Here is a 19463-nt window from a genome sequence, read left to right as displayed (position 1 = left end):
TTTTTGAGGCATGAATCGAGAGTAAGAAAAAAAATCAAGAATAGAACAGTGTGAACAGAACTCAAGAGCTCTCAGTGTGAGGATGTTACAATGCTTTTTATCATGTCGGCGTTACTTCATCACACTGAGACAAATAAATGTGTGATTTGACAAAGCACACCAGAAGCTAAAGGTGTAAACTTTAAATTGGAGAAAAATGGATGGTGTCAAGTTTGACGTGCATGACACGAGCCATACTTTATTTCGCCTGTAGTTTACTGAAGCTACTCTCTCTTCACTCTCCCCATGCACACAGGCGTAGACTTGGCTCTGTTTCTACCTGCACTGCAAGCTATAAGGAAATAATAATGTCAGGGTTATGAGGCCAAGTAGTTGAGTTGAAAAACACCCCAAGCTAAAGATAAACTTATCTCTCTGAGACCAAACAATCCAAAGACAATTAAAAGAACTACAAGGGTCTGAAACTTATTATCTACAAGCGAGAAGCAGGTGAAAGTCTGCTACTTTACACAAGAGATCTTGTGTATGACATCATCTGCACCGTTTGGATATTTTTGCCATTAGGCAATTTTTAACACCTCTCCTTTTCTGGATACTTAATCTCTATTTCATTCACTGCACTATTTTAGTGTAAAGTTATTTCATGGATCTTTCAGAAACAAATGAGTGACTGTAACTCACCATTGACGACCACAGCAATGTCCACGAAATCGATCTCTCCGCGGGCCTCCACGCTGGCCTCGCAGCGATACACGCCCTCGTCACCTTTGGTCACCTGGTGGATCTGGAGGTTGTTGTTTGCCAGCACCAGGTACCTGCCTTCGCAGCACGGGCAAAGAGGAGAGGCAGAAAGACAAAGACAGAAAAAGAGAGAGAGAGAGAGAGAGAGAGAGAGAGAGAGAGAGAGAGAGAGAGAGAGAGAGGGGGAGAGCGGGAGGAGGGGAACGACAAAAGAACAACAGTGTATGATAGAGAGAGAAGCGAGATAAGAAAGTTAGGAAAACAGCAGAAGAAAATTGCCATCTCCACTCTCCAGTAGCTCCTCTGTCAATCTTCACTTCAGCACATTTACCTGATAAAGTCCACACAGATAAACACTCACACAATTACAGTTCCAAATAGCCTCTACTCGCGCCCATTGTGGCTGTGGCGAGATTGGCCGGGAATGATGAGGCCTCTATCTCATTTCTCTCAAGCAAAGATATTGATAACCGTGCGGCGTAATTAGAGTGAATGATTGAAAAAAAAAAAAAGAAAAAAAAAAAGAAGGTTTTTCTCCACCCACGTTTAATCATCAGCGTGGCACCGAGGATTTGAATTTCAATTAAAAAACGTGACAGATTCAAGGGGTCACTCCTTCTAATCAGTGTTCAGGCGGACATCTGTCTCCATGGCGGACAGAGACGGGGTGGAGAGGGATGTAACCGAGGAAAGAAATGAATCTCTACTTCCTGTTTCTATTATTGCACCTGACGTCAAGCATACATTTTATTGAAAGTTAATCTGTTTTCTTCTTCTTCTTCACCTTCATTCTTTGTTTTTTTTTGTTTTTTTGTTTTTTGTTTTAAATGGAGTACATCAGCCTGTGGATTATAAACACCACTGAAGCAGCAGGAAAATGTTGGACAGAGTATGATGGCCACTGTCATTTTGAGTCATTGTTGCTCAGTAATCTGCTATAAATAGCTCTTTACAAAATGTGCATGGTGGGGATTTTTTCCACACATCTCATGGGAAGCAGCATCTTCGAATGTCACCATCCAGCGGCTGGATAATCCATTCTCTTAGTGGCTTGTTAACATGGTATCTGTCCAAGTTCGACGCCTCCTCCACGCCTGATGGGCTTTCTATTCATAGAATTTGATATCCTTGTCTTATTGTGAGGCAACACAATAGAAGGAAATAGCATTTCCTAGAGAACAGAATTTTTGGCACGTTCCAGCCTCTTTTCAATAAGAAGGAGAAATGGGCACATGGGGATTTAGGAGCGTTTCTACTCAATAATCAAGTGTGTTTGGCAGGTTTACACTCAAAATATAATCCTTTGAGTCACTGTTTACTCCAAGCTTTTGTATGACTACTGACGCAACAATCATCCAGTGAACAGTTGAATGATTCTGAGAGGAGTTTTAAGAAGTGACATCAAACACTTGACCCTCCTTATCGTGCCCCAAATCAATCCACCTCTGCTCTGCTGGTCTCGGCCGCGTCGGGTCGTTTGATCAGATTTGATTGACAGTCAGATGGTGACAAATAAAAAACTAGAGATTCCCTTTTTTAAATATTTTAATAGATAGTTTCCTAATTCTGATTGCAGTGCAGAAAAATATGACATCACCTTTTTGTCTAAATGAGAGCTGCCTACCTCTAACCAGTGAGAAACTAAAAACCAAGGAAACATTTCATCGCTGCAGTCAGAAGAACAAATGAAAGTCAGTCCAATTATCGGATGTGATGTCACTGTAAAAGAAGTTCATGGACACTTACTGTGGTGCTCCTCAGTGATCTCTCTGTCCTGGTAGTACCACACCACCGCAGGCACCGGTGAGCTGATGACATCACACACCACCTCGGCTGTCTCACCGTGGCGGAACTCCTGCGGTGATTGAACATCCCGAAACGTCAGCCTCTCTGAATGATCAAAAAAGATGGAGATTGAAAGCCTTTACACTTCAGCCTGTATTCAGAGAGGACAATTTATAACAGGTCTGAACATCAAAAGGAAAATAGGAGGGGGAAAAAAAAATCTGAGACCTTGCTTTGAAAGAATATTCCCTCCAATTTTCTGCCTGGTGGACGCCCAGGTGATCTTTTCAAGGTGGATTTTCTATTTAGTGTTGAGAATGCAGGTTAACATGTTTGGACACCTCACAGCATGTTTTGATTAAAAAAAAGAGAACGTTCTTTACTGGGCACAATACTGTTTATATCAAAATAGATGAGAGAGTCTAAAAAATGTCGAAATTACACATCTTCATCTGCAGTGCTTTGGGCTAAAACGTTGCCCACGTATTTGTCCGATTGAGACGGCGTGCATAAATGACTCTTCCATTTTTTTGGAAATTAAAAACAAGAAATGATCCAATATTGGGTTTGTAGGATTTGCATTTCTACTACCATGGTATGAAAACAGTTAATGCTAACAATGCATTTTCAGGAGAATAATACTGAAGTTTAAAATCCTGGTACTGAGACAACCCGAACTGTGAACATGATGAGTTTAACCTCATTCAGCAAATAATTAGCCATGACTGCACCACATTTCAAACAAAAGCTCAATGAGGCTTTGATGGCTTTCTGGGACACAGATTAGGTGATTCTGGTGAAACAGCACAGAAAGTGGCCGTTTCACATGTCAGTCACTGCTGTGACTGAAAGAAGTCATGAGCAGAGATTTTCTGCAGCCTCACGTTTTGAAAAATTACACACACACAGGATGCCTTTAATTCACTGCCTCTCCTTGCAGCACCTAAGTAACAGATTCTACTCTGTATGTGTTCAATGTTGCGTCTTCCTTTGATGGATCGATTGGCTTTATGATGAATTTCTATTGTGACGACACTTCTCTTGGACGAGCACGTGATCCTTCTTCAAACGGCTCTTGATGTGCACCGGAGCTGGCACTGGTAGCATTTCAACCACCTGCTATCATCTGTGTTCTGTATTGTGAAGGTGTGAATAAATCAACGACAGCTCCCCTATCAGTCCCTTCCGCTAGCGCCGCTTCAGCATTAGCATTTTGCCGTGTGATTTATGCCAGACTGCTCCCCAAAATGAGCTTTCTCTCCCCTGAGTGCACCCTCCGCCCGCGAACGTGCCTGGCATCTTAGTGTCATCATTAACTTAAAGGATGCTTTTGCATGTTTTGTGTCTTTCACTTTGTTGTTTTCATATGAATTTCTCCCATGTGTCCTTTTCATTCCCCAAATCTGTCGCTCTCCCACTCAGGTTTGAACCATTCTCGTGTCACTTGTGCCTCCTGTTTGTATCCATTTCCTCTCTCTTGTTGTCACACTGCTCTACAAGAGAATCAGTAAGGGAAACATTCTCTCCAAAGTAACACTCTGCTGCACACTTGATGCTGTTGAATGAAGAATACACTCAGTACTCTGGAGTTTCTCTGTCGCTCCCCGACACGTCACTGCAAGGATAACTGTCGGAAACCTTGACGAGCCAATTCCCCTGGAACTCTGTCAAATGGGATGCAGATTTGTTCCCTTCGTTACTGGCAAATTATTCTGGTTTCAGAAAATGAGCTTATGCAGCATTATTGCATGGTCCATTAATACAGTGAGAGGAAATGAAAGGAGGTGGCTTTGTCCAGTCTTCCTTCATTATGAATTTCCTCTCACCTTTTCTGCCTCCAAACACACCAAACAGCGGATGTTTATTCAAACCTATGTTTTGCTATCAGAAACAAATGAACTAGATCTTGTTTATATTCTGCGGTAGACAGCAAAACAAAGTTAACAGTCGTGGTAGCGGCCTAACATGTTAGTGTTTCCTCATCACCAGTAGACAACAAGGCTGCTGTGAATACCACCTGTTCTTTCAAGAGTTGGTCAAGTTCAAAGGTATTTGACAAACTAAAATGCTTATGATGGTTTTAGATAAACTGTGTGGTTATGTTTAAGACCTTGAATAAATCAACTGTACTCAAATGAACAATATAAATATGATGCATCTTTGACCTGTTGTTGGTGCAAGAGGGAAATTCAGTTCTATATTTTTGTATGAAGTTAAGTCAAGTCGAGGCAGCTGTTTTGGACTGAAAAAAATGATCTGCCTCTCAATCTTATACAGGTACAACAGGCCATCATGGAGTTGTCAGCAACTACTGAGAGGATGTCAACACTTTCCCTCCCACAGGTCGGGGATTTCATGTTCGACATGTTGTAGCACTTGGGCCATTGCACCGCCCGAGGAGTCCTCGCTTGCTCCGGCTGTGCGCTGGCAGAACGGCTGGCTGCAGCTTTAGGCAGGTTTTCATCCGCATGCTGCTCATGCAATCTACACCGAGGGGCCCCGAGTGAGTGGCGCTCAGTTGCCATGGAAACAATGGTTTCAGAGAGCTGGTTATGTGGCGAATGAGGCGAGGGCTTAGCGGTGGCAGGTGTGATTGAGGCTGCGATGTCTCCCCTAATGGTTCACTGGGCCAGGATGAAAAAGGCAACCACACATCAGGTGATGATTTCCAAAGTGTGTGCACATATGACTCTGTGTGCATGTGTGTGTGTGTGTGTGTGTGTGTGTGTGTGAGAGTGTGTTTGTGTGTGTTGGAATCAAATCAAATCCAAAGTTTTCTCCAATTAAACTTGGGAAAGACTCCTGATCAAAGTCTCAGACTATCTGGGCATTTCTGTTATTCCAATCACAGAATTCACTTGGTTCTTATTGTGTCTTTTTTTGTGTGTATCTCTTCTATTGTGCTACCTATGAATAGAGAATGTTGTACATGCTGTGCCAGGACGTAAAAAAGGCCCAAGCAAGAACTGCTTATTACTTACTTATTCGGGTTTGAAAGAGCAGACAAGACACTGCCATTATTGTGAGGGTTCATCTGGATTGGAGGTGAAAATAATGTTGCAATCATGTCGATTCTGATTTTCTGTTTATGCTAATTGTGCTCCTCTGTGTCCTGTTAGTACTAATAGGCCTTTTTACTTATACTCAAGTGTGATGAAAAAAAACGTAAAAAGGAATGTTTTGATATCCACAGTATGAAGCATTTTGCTTATGTTAACATAAAACCAGTTATCATGTTTTATTCTAAGTTTGTGTGTATTATACTTACCGTCTGACTTATCAGCATGTGAATGTGTCTTACTCCCCACATTCCAACATACGTTTAGTTAATCCCTTTAATGATCATCTCCTTAAAAGGAATTGTTTATCAGACTAGATGTCAGCTCCTTTTTGAGAAATAGGCTCGGAAGAAAGTGTCTTCCTCTCCGGATTGGAGAAAGGATGCAGAGTTCAGACTTCGTGAACTGATCCAGCATCTGTCTGTGTATCAGGGAAACGCAGCATTTGAACCCAGTGACTCTGGAACTTGCATTCTTGATTCATCAGGTTAATAAACTCTTTTAACCTGAAAGAGTCATTCCTCTCATCCCATCAAAAGAATGCGCAGAGAAATCCGAGGTAATTATTTAAAGAAGTCAGATTTCTTTTTAAAACATTTAGGAAAAGGATAAAATTGGTGATTTGTATCCAAGAGTCCTAAAGTAAACATTTTATAAAAAGTACAAGGAGTTTAATCCCTGAAAATCCACATTGGACCAGGTTTTCTGTGGCTACTGGGGCAATAATTCCTGTTCAACACAAATCACAGGAATGGGCTGATTGTGTTTAAGTTGGATGTCTTGCCCAAGGACAGTAAAACAGGACAAATGGTGGTTGATTCACTGCCTGGAACCTGCGAGGGGACGCTCTGTGTAACCACTGAGCTGCCCACGCCTTGTTGCATTGAGTTTTGTCCGAGAAAAAGTGACGGTTCAGCAAGGCAGTGCCACATCCCTCATTATGTCTGGCAGGTACCTATTCCCAAGGCTGGGCTAGCCGTCATTATACTTTAATCACAAGAAGGAATTTAACGCGCACACACACACACACACACACACACACACACACACACACACACACACACACACACACACACACACACACACACACACACACACACACACACACACACACACACACACACACACACACACACACACACAGAGGTACACATGGTACTAAAATGCACACACAGAGCTACCTCATCCAACAGAATTTGGCTATGGTTAGGTTTAGAAAGTGAATGGGCTGTGACCAACACACAACGTTATCGGTCAAACTTACGGTAGATCTCAAGCACGACTGAGGCCTCCTCCGTATGACCGGTGGCATCGGTGGCCTGGCAGCGGTAGATACCCGCATCCTCGATGATGGCGTTGTAAATGATGAGCCTGGATCGTGACGTCTCTGTGTGGAGTGCCATTCTTTTGGATGCCACGATGCGTTCGCCCTGAGGGTTGTACCACTCCAGCCGCACAGGCTCCCCAATAGCTAGAAGCAAGGTCAGAGAAAGACATCAAATGAAGTGAATCTGATGTGTGTTGTGTGTTGTTGTTGTCAATGTGCTGTTTGCCTTTTCATGTTTACAGTCATTGCTCAGGAAAGAGATGTTTTCATGTTTACACCCACTCTCACCTGGGATCTACTCAGAACAGCAGTTTGACATTTAAATGCCTGAGGACGTTCATTACCTTCTTCCAAGTTTCCTCTTGTCGACTTTCAATAGTTTTATGTGTTTTTCAAAATGGACAACAAGTTCTACCTTCCACTCCCAAGAATATTAGTGAAAGTATTAGATTTCCCATGAGTGACATTCTCTATTCGTGAAGCTAGCCAGCCTGAAAGATGCTCAGCCTGCAGTGTGTCTGGGAAGGAAATGCAGTTGGATAACAGCTGGCTGGCTTCCCTGCTTTGTGTATGCAGCTAATGAGTCGTACTGTTTCAATATTTTAGTGGCCTTTACCCAAAACTTCTGGAAAGTTCTGTTTACTGAGCTGTCGAAGGCTGGCCCTGCAAGAGGGTGTTCATACTCAACCTATCAGCAAACATGCAACAAGCTGAACCTCACAGTGTTCTTTTCTTATAGGTCAGAACTCGGTTTTAAATGACGCTTGGAAACCTGTAAACTTCACTGCACGTCTACTTTTTTATCTTCATGTTTCTGCATTTTCAAACCCAAACAACAGAGCCTGAGGCACGCATGAATGAAACAGTGAGACCGATTGTTTATCCCGTGATAGTCTACTTGGTGACGAGCTGAGAATGAGGTGTGCTTTTTTCAGGACTGCCTCTGATGTCCCTACATATATAACTGAGGTGTTGAATGTTGATATTGTGGCACTGCTGCTAACGTTGCTCTGCAGAACAGCTAAGAAGAAGCCAAAGTTGCGAGTGAACAGACGGCCTGAAATCGTAGGATTATGTCATAATCTTGGATTTACATAGCTAATAGGCCTGTAAGGGAATCGAGACATATGTAGGCTGTAAATTCCACTCTCATTTAAAAGATTATGTGAATATACAAACACAGCATACACCCAGAAATCATGGCAAGCCTACTAAAAACATCGCTTGCATCCTCATTAAAATGGCCTCCATTTGTAGCCTGTGAACTTATCTGGCCTCTGCAGAAGATAATAGGACAGTCTGCAAGCAGCAGGTGCCATTTGCTTGTAAATTTCTGCAAATAAAAGTGTCAGTGTTGTGTGCTATTACCTGGCCTATCAATCAGCCAGAGCCTTGAACACAAGAATAGATGGACAGAGGCTTGTTCAGCCAATTGGGGACAGGTGGCTGCACTTCAATATGCTTACAGAAGAAAAAGAAGCAATACAAGTTTGTGACACGTGTGTTGCTTTTCAGGAAAACTGCAGTGGCTTGTGTTGAGAGATAAGCCTAGAGGAAGAGAGGGGGTGGGGGGTGGGGGGTTAAGCAAGCAGTTTGAAAGCTCTCTTCTCCCTTCAGTAACTATCTGTAAGATGCCCTTGAGCACAGCTTTTAACCTCCAGCTGCTCCAGCAGAAGGTGGTGATGCTTCATCTTAAGATCTCCCAGGTGTAGCTGTGAGGTGAAGGCTTGATGTGTTGCTGAATTGTGCTTGAATCATACAACGTTTGCACCGCATGTAGGCTTAAAAATCAATAAAACATCTCAGCTGGCTCATGGACCACACTGAAGGTAAATGAAAAATTATCTAATTTCCAAATTTTGACGACCGCTCTTTGCATCATAAAAAAGCACGCAAGCGCCAACGCACACCCCGGCTTGCAAACAACAATCACCATCACAATGCTCCCAACAACCATCAGAATCCTAACCTGGCATGTGTTCCTGCCTCTCGTTAGTATTGAGGCCAACAAATCTGATGAGGCAATCAAACACGACATTGCTGAAATCTGTTACAGTACAAGCCATTCTCCCCATCGCCCTGCTTTCCGTCACACGTGGCTTCCCATGTGGTTCATATGGGCACTTGTGAGGAAGAGATAAGTGTCTAGCAGTCGCTACAGGCTTCTTTTCATACCTGTTAGCATCACAACGTTATCACCCCTTACCATTTTGCAGTCTGTTGACAGTGGAGACAGCTAAATATGTTGCCATTGATGCAGCTAGCATTGTGACAGGCCGTTTGCTTCACAGATGATCTGAGAAGACAGGAGTGTGTCGCATTGTGCCCTGTTTTAACGCTCAGACCTGCCTCTCCCTGCCTATCTTTACAAATGTGTGAATAGCTGATGGAGATGTATGTCAAACCACTCTTCGAATCTGCATAAGCTCTGGTGTTAGCACTGACTCTTAGCATGGCTGAATCATCTGAGGTGTAGAGACGATGATTCCAAAGCACTGTTGTTACAGGAGTTTTAATTGAGCATCCTTTTTCCCTCAGCATACAACACAACAGACAGCACCTTGTGGCGCTATCTGTTACCCCCATCAATATTCTGACTCTTAAAGCACGGGCGAAATGCAGACCATGGGGAAGCACATAAAGTCAGTTTTACTGCTTGTTTTAATTGCATGTGGAAAAATAGCTTTGAGGAAGACCAGGGCGAGCAGCCGGTGCAATTTGACTGACAGCAGTGTCCCTCTATCCACAAAATACCGTCAACCTTTCAGCTTTTTGGTCCAGGACATCCACATTGTACTTTTTGAAATGAACAGTTCATTTGCTTGCTCAGTATCTCCAGACTTTGAGAGCAGTGTATTCAAGTCTTTGTTTCAAAACCACAAACAGGGTGTTCCCCATGGGTCAATCCTCGACTCTCTGTTTGTTTGTTTATTTGTTTCTAAGACTTGAGGCTGGTTTCCTGCCTTATTTCTACCAGCTGAATCCCCTTGCAAGACAGGTGCATACTTGGATTGTTTCTTGCTATTTTTCTATAAAAACAAGGACGCTCTGGAATTATAAGAACAAAGAGAGAAAGGGTTGCCGGTCTGTGTTTTCTGGAATGAATTTTAGATCGGACGAAAAAAAGCATTGCAAAGAAACTTTCAGTACTTGAAAAAGGTGTGATAAAAAAACAAGCAGCCAAGTCACTAATGCACTCTACGTTTTCTCTTATGTTTTATATTCTTTCAAAGTAAAAGATGAAGCATCAACAACTGCAACAAGAGATACTTGATCCTTACACTAGCAGGCTGTGAAATGGTGTTTTAAGAACTGAGAGAGCTTTATGCATTAAACACAAGAGAATAAAATGAGCAACTCTCTTTGTTAGACATCAGGTTTGTGTAAAGGAACAACGTTCAATTATGCCCCCCTTTATCAAATAAAATCAATTCAGCAGAGCATTGTGCCTGGAAAGTGTATCAGACTGTGTTTATGAGGATCCTTAGCAGTGACAGAGCCGTATGAAACAACTGAAATACTGAAGCAATCCTGCACACGACTGAATATTGACTCGACATGCCCCATGGTGCCTATGTTAGCCGCAAGCCAAAGCACTCCAACGGTCCCCATGGTGGCTGACACTGGAGCCATGGCAGTAATTGATTCAGGTCCTCGGGGGAGTAGACAGCAGGAGAGAAACACGGTAGGAATCGGCCAGTTCAGCCGGTAAAAGTGAGCATAGCTTGACATCATGCCAAAATTATCGGCTACATATTTATCCCACACTCTTTTCTGCTCTTTAATATCTGGCCAATGGTTAAACCAAGGTCTGCTGGGAACAGCGCTGTGACCTCACTGGATGAGAATGCAAAAGCAGTTGGATCTTGGACTCTTCTCTCTGCCTTTGTAGCTGCCTCGGTTTGTATTTTGCAGCCAACACTTGTTCTGGCGGTCTGCCACCTCAGTCATAGGGGAGGTTAAACACACACCTTAGCACTGTTTTATCAGCTGCCTTATTTGTCCTGCCATGAGCTCAGGTTCATTTAACCCCGACAGGAGGGCTGCTTTTGCTTTCATAAAAGGCATAATCAAGCATTTCCAATTTCAAATAAGGACCGGAGATGAGAGAAGATCACACAAAGCAAAGACAAAAATTATTCATTTACATTTCCTGAATTTATGTCCATCACATCTTATAAGGGCACAGCTGTTGGTCTTACATTTTCATGTGGTAATAGTATCTATGTGGTAGAATGTACTACAGCAGTGAACTCTACAGAACACACATACAGACAGATGCAGAGATGCAGACCAAGTGCATGCATGGTGTTTGGCTGAAGAAAAACAATGTGCGCAAAAGGTACTGTACTGAGAATACCTAGCATACATAGTAATAATGCATAGTTGCAGAAGCAGCTCATGACTGAATTTACCATTAAGATGTCCCTGACATTTCCCGCCCCCCATATAGAAACAAACAAACACAAAGACAGATCCACTCGAGGTGCAAGGTGACACAAACACTGTTTTCTCTTATAGACCACTTAGAGCCGACTGCTGTCTGAAGACAATCTCTCTGCCGTCCCCTCCCCATCTGCAGCTTCGTACAACTCTTTGTTATTTCACTCAGCCTTTTCTCTCTTTTTCTCTTCCACCAACGTTTCCTGTTTCCAACCACAAAAAACTGCTCAATTCAGATCTTCATTTAAGCCATTCTGTGAACATTTGTATCACATCTGGACATTGAACGTTCCACCATGAAAATCCCATTACAAACACCTGCATTCAAGCCTAATGTGATCACTTGGTGCATTAGCAGCTGTGTGAGAGTTTAAATCCACAGTCATTCTTTACCTTGGAAACATCAACCTCATCTCAAAGTCTATTCAGTAGATGTTTTTGAAGCTCTTGATCACATCATTAAATCGTTCTTAACAGGTGGAGCTTGTGCAAATGTAATGTAGGTAAAGACGGTAGAAAGTCCATCTCTTAAGTTGGAGCCAGCTTGACGACAGAGGTTAGAAGTTCATTTTTGACGTTGGAATAAACAAGACAAACTGCGTGGACAAGTCGATGTGAAGGGCATTGTTGTGTTCCATGAAAAGCCTCAGAGCAGCTACCAGACGAGCTCTGTTGTCGTGGGGATTGCAGCGACTCCATAACTGCTCATTTCGTTCACTGTGCCACGAGCGCAAGCAGAGCCACAGATATTCCATGTTTATTTAGTTTATTTACCTCTGTTTAACGTCTTACTGTCCTATTTCACGATAACAATAAATATTCATGACTGATTGAGTGACAGCTAAAGCTAAAGTATTGAAAAAGTCTCTTTATACTTTTCAAAATAAAAAACTTATATATAGTTATAAAATTCTTTATGAGGATTGCTGTATGTTAGTTGGAGGTGCAGACAAAGACTCTCAACGCCATGGCTCCCAAATACTTATTTAATAAGAACCTCTAAACAAAGCAGTCCTTCCTCAAGCCAACATGATAACTTAAATTTGACCCTTTTTCACTTTAAATAGCTTGAACCAAACGATTAGAGGTGTGTGCTTTGGTGGAAACAGAGGTGTTCAATTATTTCAGTGCTGTCATTTCTCCCAGGCAAACTTTTGAAACAAGAAAGATTTGTATCGAGCGAGTGAATTGATTTCACAGTTTCCTTTCTCTGCTCTGCCTCTTCTTGCAAACAGCCGCAAAATCATAAATCAACATACAACTTCTGTTCCTTCTGCAACTTTCTCTCAAATCCATATTCACGCCGGTCTGATTCAAACAGCTCGAGTCACTTTTAAAGACATGTTTCAGGTTTGCTGCACTTTAGCTTCTTACCTCAGCCCACACCAGTTGGCAGGACAGCATGCGAGTATGTTAAAAAAATAAAAATAAAATCACATTCAGCCTTTTTGCAAAGAGGAAAGGGGAAAAGAAAGAGACAAGTGACACAGACACTTCCTCCCACACACTTTGCTGTGCATAGTGACTACTTATCTCCCACCTCCAACACTCTTCTGCCTCAAAGCCTTCACCATTCTTCCCAGTTCTGTCGCTCCACACAATAAAAGCATCTCCCTTTCATTTCCCGCCAGTTTGAGTCCATTCACCTGCATCTTTTCTGCCTCTCTCGGCACATGTTAAAACCTCCACACCCCTTGAATGCTCCTCCCAGCGTGTCCCTGCTCCCTTGACTGTTAGCTCCATGCTGAGTGGGTTGGCAGGAGAAGAAGAGGCAGCCAGCGGGAGGCGGGCCGGGCCTGCCAGAGAGTGTTGCCACCCTACTGAGACACTGGCACCGGCGTCAGGTTCTCTGGTGTGGATTCACCGTTTAAGGAGGACAATTGGGGAGGAAGTACAAGAGGGGGCAGGGGCGTCTGGGTCAAAGAATCACACACCATATGGACAGCATGGATTGGGTTGAGCTCCCTTGCCATCCAACAAACAGACTTCCTCATCGCTGCTTTAAGAACCCCTGCTGCATCCCTGACCCACCTTCAAACACAAACACACACACACACACACACACACACACACACACACACACACACACACACACACACACACACACACACACACACCACATGTACATAGAAAGCAGCAGTGTGTGAGTCTGTACCTGTGCAGATGAAGAACTTGGACTCTCCAACACTTAACTCCACTTTGTTCAAGGATATGGACACCTGCAGGGCAGCTGCAAAAGAGAACAAACGATAGAGGGAGAAAACAGAGTCAGTTATTACAATCTTGAGAATGAAAACATAATGGAGGGACATAATCATACCAAAGTGTTTTCAAAAACATGATTTCATATTATCTTGGGAGCGTTCCCTATTGTATGCCACCATTTACTTGTGCAGCTTTCATGCAAAAAAACAAGGAAGTTAGAAATCTCACATCGTCCCGGCTGGAAAAGACCGTGTATTTTATCTCAACTTCAACGGCTCTATAGATCTCTGAACAGAGCAGTGATTTCTCAATACAAAAGACACCTTCTATCATGAATGCATGTTTGTGACAAGCTTGTCACTTACACAATGAATCGGATCCTTTCTGTCTGAGGTAATGCTATTTCCACTTATCACCTCTGACAATGGAAGATGCTTTGTGTGCTGGGAATGCGGCAGAGGTCAGTAAATAACGGCACCGTGCAGGTATTTCTTCCAGGTGAGACAGACTTGTCAAAAGTTCTTCATATCCTCCATGAAAAGAGGAGAGCGAACCAAAAATGAACCAGAAACATTTCCCTGGAAGACCTTAATAAGACTGTGCAGTTGTTGGCAGTGCCACAACATCTGCAGAGTCAAACTCCAATCAATGGCCATTTGTCTGTGGTTGTTTGTAAACACAGCAATAAAAGAGATGGGCTCAGAGGGAAGTTTTGTTTGGCTGAAGTGAAAGGTGGTTCAGGTGAAAAAAAAAAAAAGTGGAAACATCTTGACAAGAATTTGCAGAGAAAGAAGATAAAAAGAAAAAAGGCAGGAGACGAGTAAAGAGAATCAGACAAAGGAAGCGAGTGTTTGGATGGCAGCGCAGCAAGACGGAGTGGAGGAAGTGTCTAATGTGATGAGTAATGATTGGCAGCTCGGCGGGGAGCGGGTCATTTTTAGGCCAGAGCCTCTCGACGCAGCGGTAGTCTCGCCCCGGCGCCGAGTGAAGCGAGATATTTGATGAGGCTGTCATATCTGAGCTCCTCATCCTCAGCTGTTAGAGCTGCAAGTCTTGTTAGGCACACGTTCTCACAACACACACACACACACACGCCAATGCTGTATAATAACCTAACGGATGTTAATTCTCTTTACAATGCTGGGAACTAAACAGTGGCGCTCAGGGCGCCTGTCAATAATTGAGGAAATGATGAAATGATTATCTGCAGCTTCCCAGGGGAAGCAGCCAACGGCGCCATCACACTGAAGCTGCTCCTTGGCTGTAATCATTTACAGCCATCTGTCATGCGCCAGGGCTGCCTACAGATGGCAGTAGAGGGGCACTGCCACCTTCGCCTGAGGAGATCACACAATGAGATCGAGAAGCTGCCTTATCAATGTGTGTGATCGTTCCTGCTGTGTGACACCAACACAGGCGTCAAATTTGCTTCTGAAATCAAGCAACAACTTGCTTTGAGCTGTTAATGGACAACTTCACGGCTCACACTTCTGTCTCAAGGCATCGACATTTATAGAACCACATACGGGAACTACATGTTTGTACAAACACACTCTTAAAAGAATCAAATTATTGTAAGGCCACTTTTCAGAATGCTTACAGCTCATTTTAAAGTTGTACTAGAAGTGTTCAAAGACATGATTTCACTTTTAAATAGCAGAAAGTGGTGCGCGCTCTGTATTAATTCAAATGTGACTTTGCAAAATTCACCACTGATGATAAGTGAGAACACATTTTTAACAATTATTCTAAGCTCATATGAAACCATCTGCTATTAATGAGTACCTTCTCAGTTTACTTTGTACATTGCATTATTGGAGTCTACATCAAAATCACTAAAGAAATCAGGCAACATTTTCTCTTTAACATGACAAACAAAGCACATGTTCATTTATCTAAATGCACAGAATGATAAAAAGTGACTCCTCATTGGTTGTTGAATATAAAGGATATCTAACTGTTTACTATACACATGCCCACTATCAGTGTTGTGTTGCATTGAATGCCAACACTCCTCTGGGGATGATTAATCGTGTCTATTTAACCCGCTGCCCCTCCACACACGTGCTCTTCCAAGCCCGTTGACTTAAGGTAGATTTCTATCGGTGCTTTGGGTAGTTTAACGGTTTTCAATTATGAATTGATCCTGCTCTGGTCTGTTCATGCTGTATGTGATTGATTGCATTATAACTTGCATAGAAAGCCCAGCAGGCAAAAGAAAAACAGCCGACTCTTTTGTTTCCCTGTGATTCATTGTTGTGTGAATCATATAATTAAGCTCAACCTGGAAAGTATAACTGTTCAGCTGGCAATTTTCTGAGCTGATATATACACAACAACAGTTCCAACAGTATACACGTTGATGTTTTCATGAGAATGCAGAATGGATTTAAAATATGACAATGGAGAGTTTCGCTGTCTCGCCTGGTGGGGACACAAAGAAATGGACTGGATTTAGCTGCGTTCACCTGCTTATTACAGAGCGCGGGTCAATATGTTATGAGCCTGGTAGCAATTATCAGCTCCTCTGAGAAGCTTTGGAGACAAGCAAAATAAGGCAACAGACGCAAACATTGATTGGCATTTGTAATGTGTCTGAGATGGGCAATGCCATTAATGACTGCCAAGTCTAGTAACAACACTGACACTAGAATTATACCCCAAAAAATCATGAATCTCAACTCAAAGAAAGAAAGGACAAATAATTTAGAAATCTATTATGGAGCAAAAACCTCATTTTCAAGAAAACTAATTTAAACTTCAACTGTTTAGGCACATTTGTGCCTTATAATTAAATCGATTAATCATGTGAGTCAGTGCAGCCTTCTTAAATTAAGAAAACTGGAGTTTTTATGCTCCAGCCTGTCATGTCCTGCTATGACCTAAATCTTTGCTGCTAATGTTAGCAATCAATTGCAAACTTTGCAGAGGGAGTTTACAGGTCTGCCACTTTTAGTGCTGTGCCGATAAACAAACATGAAGGAAATATCATTATGAGTCCTAAGTTAAGTTTAGCTCATTTGAGCTAATGTTAGCAAGCATTAAAAGGAGGCTATGTTGCTGTCCATGTTACGAACCTTATTTATTATTATTATTGGCCGCTCAAAAAAAGACTAGTTTCTCCTCGGCTATTATTGTTGACTAAGTCCAAGTCCTGCCCCTTGTTTTTGATTCGTTGGTGAGAAAGAAGCACCCCTAACGAGCCCACTCACCGCACAGAGTACAGCAACGAAATACGTCTGATGTTGAGGGTGCGAATGCTTGTATTGATTTACTTAAATAAGTTTAACTCAAAATGTTAGCCATCATCAATTCACTTTTGTTTATGATGCAACTTTTGGGTTTACAGCCAGTTGTGCCATCTCTCAATGCAACCAAAAATAATCGTCGATAGTACATTTTACAGGTTTTAACTGGATTGAAAACTGTCGGAAAACAATCCATGGAATTCCAGTGTCTCAAACTTATTGCCCTCAAGTCACCGTCCTTATAGATTGGAGTTTATATCGTACAACTTTCCTTCAAACTCCACAATTTCACATTTCTTGTACGGATGCCAAACCATTATTTTCCTCATCTGAAGGTTATTGAGGTCAAATGTGGACGAGGTGCTGACTGAGACAATTTAGTGACATCTGGACCCAGAGCAACAGAGTGCAAAACTTGCCAGCAGCAAAGTCAGTGTGACTAAATCTACAGTGGACTGAAGCAGACTAAATCCACCGTTGCATTTAGTCGCGGACTAAATTAACAGTTTGAATGACAGAGTGGAGAGGGTCCAATCAGCTGGCAGGGTTAATGGGATGTGATAGTGTAATCCTGTTCCACATAAAAAGGCCCATTAAAGCCATACACCACAGAGAACATGCCTTTGTGTTTGTTTGTGTGTTTAAACGTGTTGGAGCACGTGGGTGTGTGTGTGTACCGTATGTCTTGTCATTTCTGTAGGAAGGTGGGTGGGAGGCTGTAAGTATATGTATAAAGCACACAGAGCAGATAGGCCCTCAGGCAAAGCAATGCTCTGCTTTAATTGTCTGTGATTCTGTGGAGGTGTTGAAGGGAATTCTTCCCTTGTACCACAGAGACAGCGAGAGAGAAAAGAAGCGAGAGCGGGTCGAGCGAGAGCAAAAGAAGGAAGGAGATAAAATACTAATTACTGTACTGTTTTTTTTTTATGCATCTAAACCTGTGTGGCTTTTTCATTTTTTTGAAAGGGGTTTGCACTGGCAGTAAAAATGATTTCCGGTACAGAATTAGATTCAAAAACACTCTGCAGTCAGCAATCTTTAAAGCTGTAAAGTCTCAGGTGAGCAGTGGCAGGAGGTACTGAGGGATAGAGCAGATGTCAGGGATTTCTTTATGAAATGGAAATCACACTTTATTACAACCTGGTTCTTATTCTTTGTACGACTGTCTTACACTTGCTATAAAACTTTGCTTTCCAATTTCATTTTATTTGTTTTATACATCAGAAAATAAAAAAAAGATCTGCCTCAAAGGGCCGTCACGATTGCTACAGCATTCTGTATGTCACTTCATTTCTTTAGACGGCGAAGCTTTTCAGACATGAACACCTTAACAGACAATAAAAAAGAGAAACCTCCGGATATGCAACAACCTGAGGATCCCTCAGAGCATGCTGACTGAGTAGACATCCCCTTTAGAGGAACTGAATAATCATAAAAATTGTAAAACAAATGAAAAATGAGGAGCAGAAAAGATATTAGGCAACAGTCACAAACCCCCAAAACCTCCTGTGAAACGCTCCTTTGCGATAGGGAGGTAAAAGGTAGTGAGAAACACAAATGGAATGGAAAGTTGGCCGCTAATAATGGAAAAAATGTGAGTAAGTTAAAGCTCCTGTGAGGATTGATTTTGGCACCCCTTGTGGCTGACCTGTTGTCTGCATCGCTGCATCACTCTCTGTAAGGTTTTGTCGTTGAAAATACAATCAAAAAATATATTCCAGTGTGCTCATCTAGCAGCTACCCCTGGAAGAGGTTGTTGTGAATTAAAACGTATTACTTACTTATTTTTTATGCAAACAAACAGTCCTAAAGCGTCACATTGACGCTAATGGCACCGGATAATTCTATTCAGGACACAAGGACTTCTGCGAAACAGGGTACAAGCAGAGCGAAAGCAGAGCTTTTAATTTGAAAGGAGAGAGGAGAAAAGAGGTTTCTCTATTTAGATTCATTTAAAGAATCAGTGTTGTTGCTTAATGTGACAGAATGAGGATGTTTCATTTCACATCTTAAGGAACCAATGTTTGGTTGCTAACTACGCCTATGCATGCATCTTTCGGAGTCCACCTGTGTGTTTGGCCATCTGGTTCTGGTACTATATATTTGTCTGACTGCTTAACAAGCTTGCTTTCATGCTGCAGAGGAGAGGAGAGAAGAAGAGAGAGCCGGCTCTACTTAGTCAACCATATCCAATCGTGCCGACATACAGTATCAGGCCGTGCATACAGTCTCAGGCACAACCCACAGCTACCTATTATCTCCCCCCCTCTCTCCCGCACACCTTCTCTCTATCTCTGCTTTATTCCCTCACTGGCTGCTTTGCGATTTGTGTCTCGTTTCTTAAGCCTCTTATGCCTCAGGCTGTGGTGGACCTCTCTCCATGTTAAAAAATATCAAAAGAAAGAAGTGTCCCAAAAATATAAAACTTCAGTCTTGCACGTGTGCACAGTCACATGCAAGTACACTGATGTTTGGCCTCAGACAGCTGCAGAGTCTTCACACATTTGAAAGAAAACGCAGATTAATCATATCTGGCAGGTGGCAGAAAAGTTTTTTTGTCATCTCAAATTTTTTGTTTTACTCTCTGCCAACCGCAAACTTTTTCTGGACATGTAAGCTGCTGCTGCTGCTTACGTCTGTTCCCTAGAAACAGTG

At 42.4% G+C, this 19463-nt stretch overlaps 1 protein-coding gene across 2 annotated transcripts in view; it reads right to left on the bottom strand.

Annotated features, from left to right (window-relative positions):
- Positions 1-19463, bottom strand: part of LOC306818475 (neural cell adhesion molecule 2-like) — a 363832-nt gene that overhangs the window by 59504 nt on the left and 284865 nt on the right. For both annotated transcript variants that reach the window (XM_079336086.1, XM_079336087.1), the window contains 4 exons: positions 13511-13585; positions 6850-7056; positions 2488-2631; positions 682-819 (listed from right to left, as the gene is read on the bottom strand). In XM_079336086.1, coding sequence (XP_079192212.1) covers positions 682-819; positions 2488-2631; positions 6850-7056; positions 13511-13585 — 564 coding nt within the window. The remainder of the gene's footprint in view (positions 1-681; positions 820-2487; positions 2632-6849; positions 7057-13510; positions 13586-19463) is intronic.

This window comes from Symphodus melops (genome assembly GCF_947650265.1).
Source record: "Symphodus melops genome assembly, chromosome: 23".
In the NCBI taxonomy this organism is placed as follows: Eukaryota; Metazoa; Chordata; class Actinopteri; order Labriformes; family Labridae; genus Symphodus; species Symphodus melops.
The sequence above is the reverse complement of the archived record's forward strand: the minus strand, read 5'-3'. Positions and strand labels throughout refer to the sequence as shown.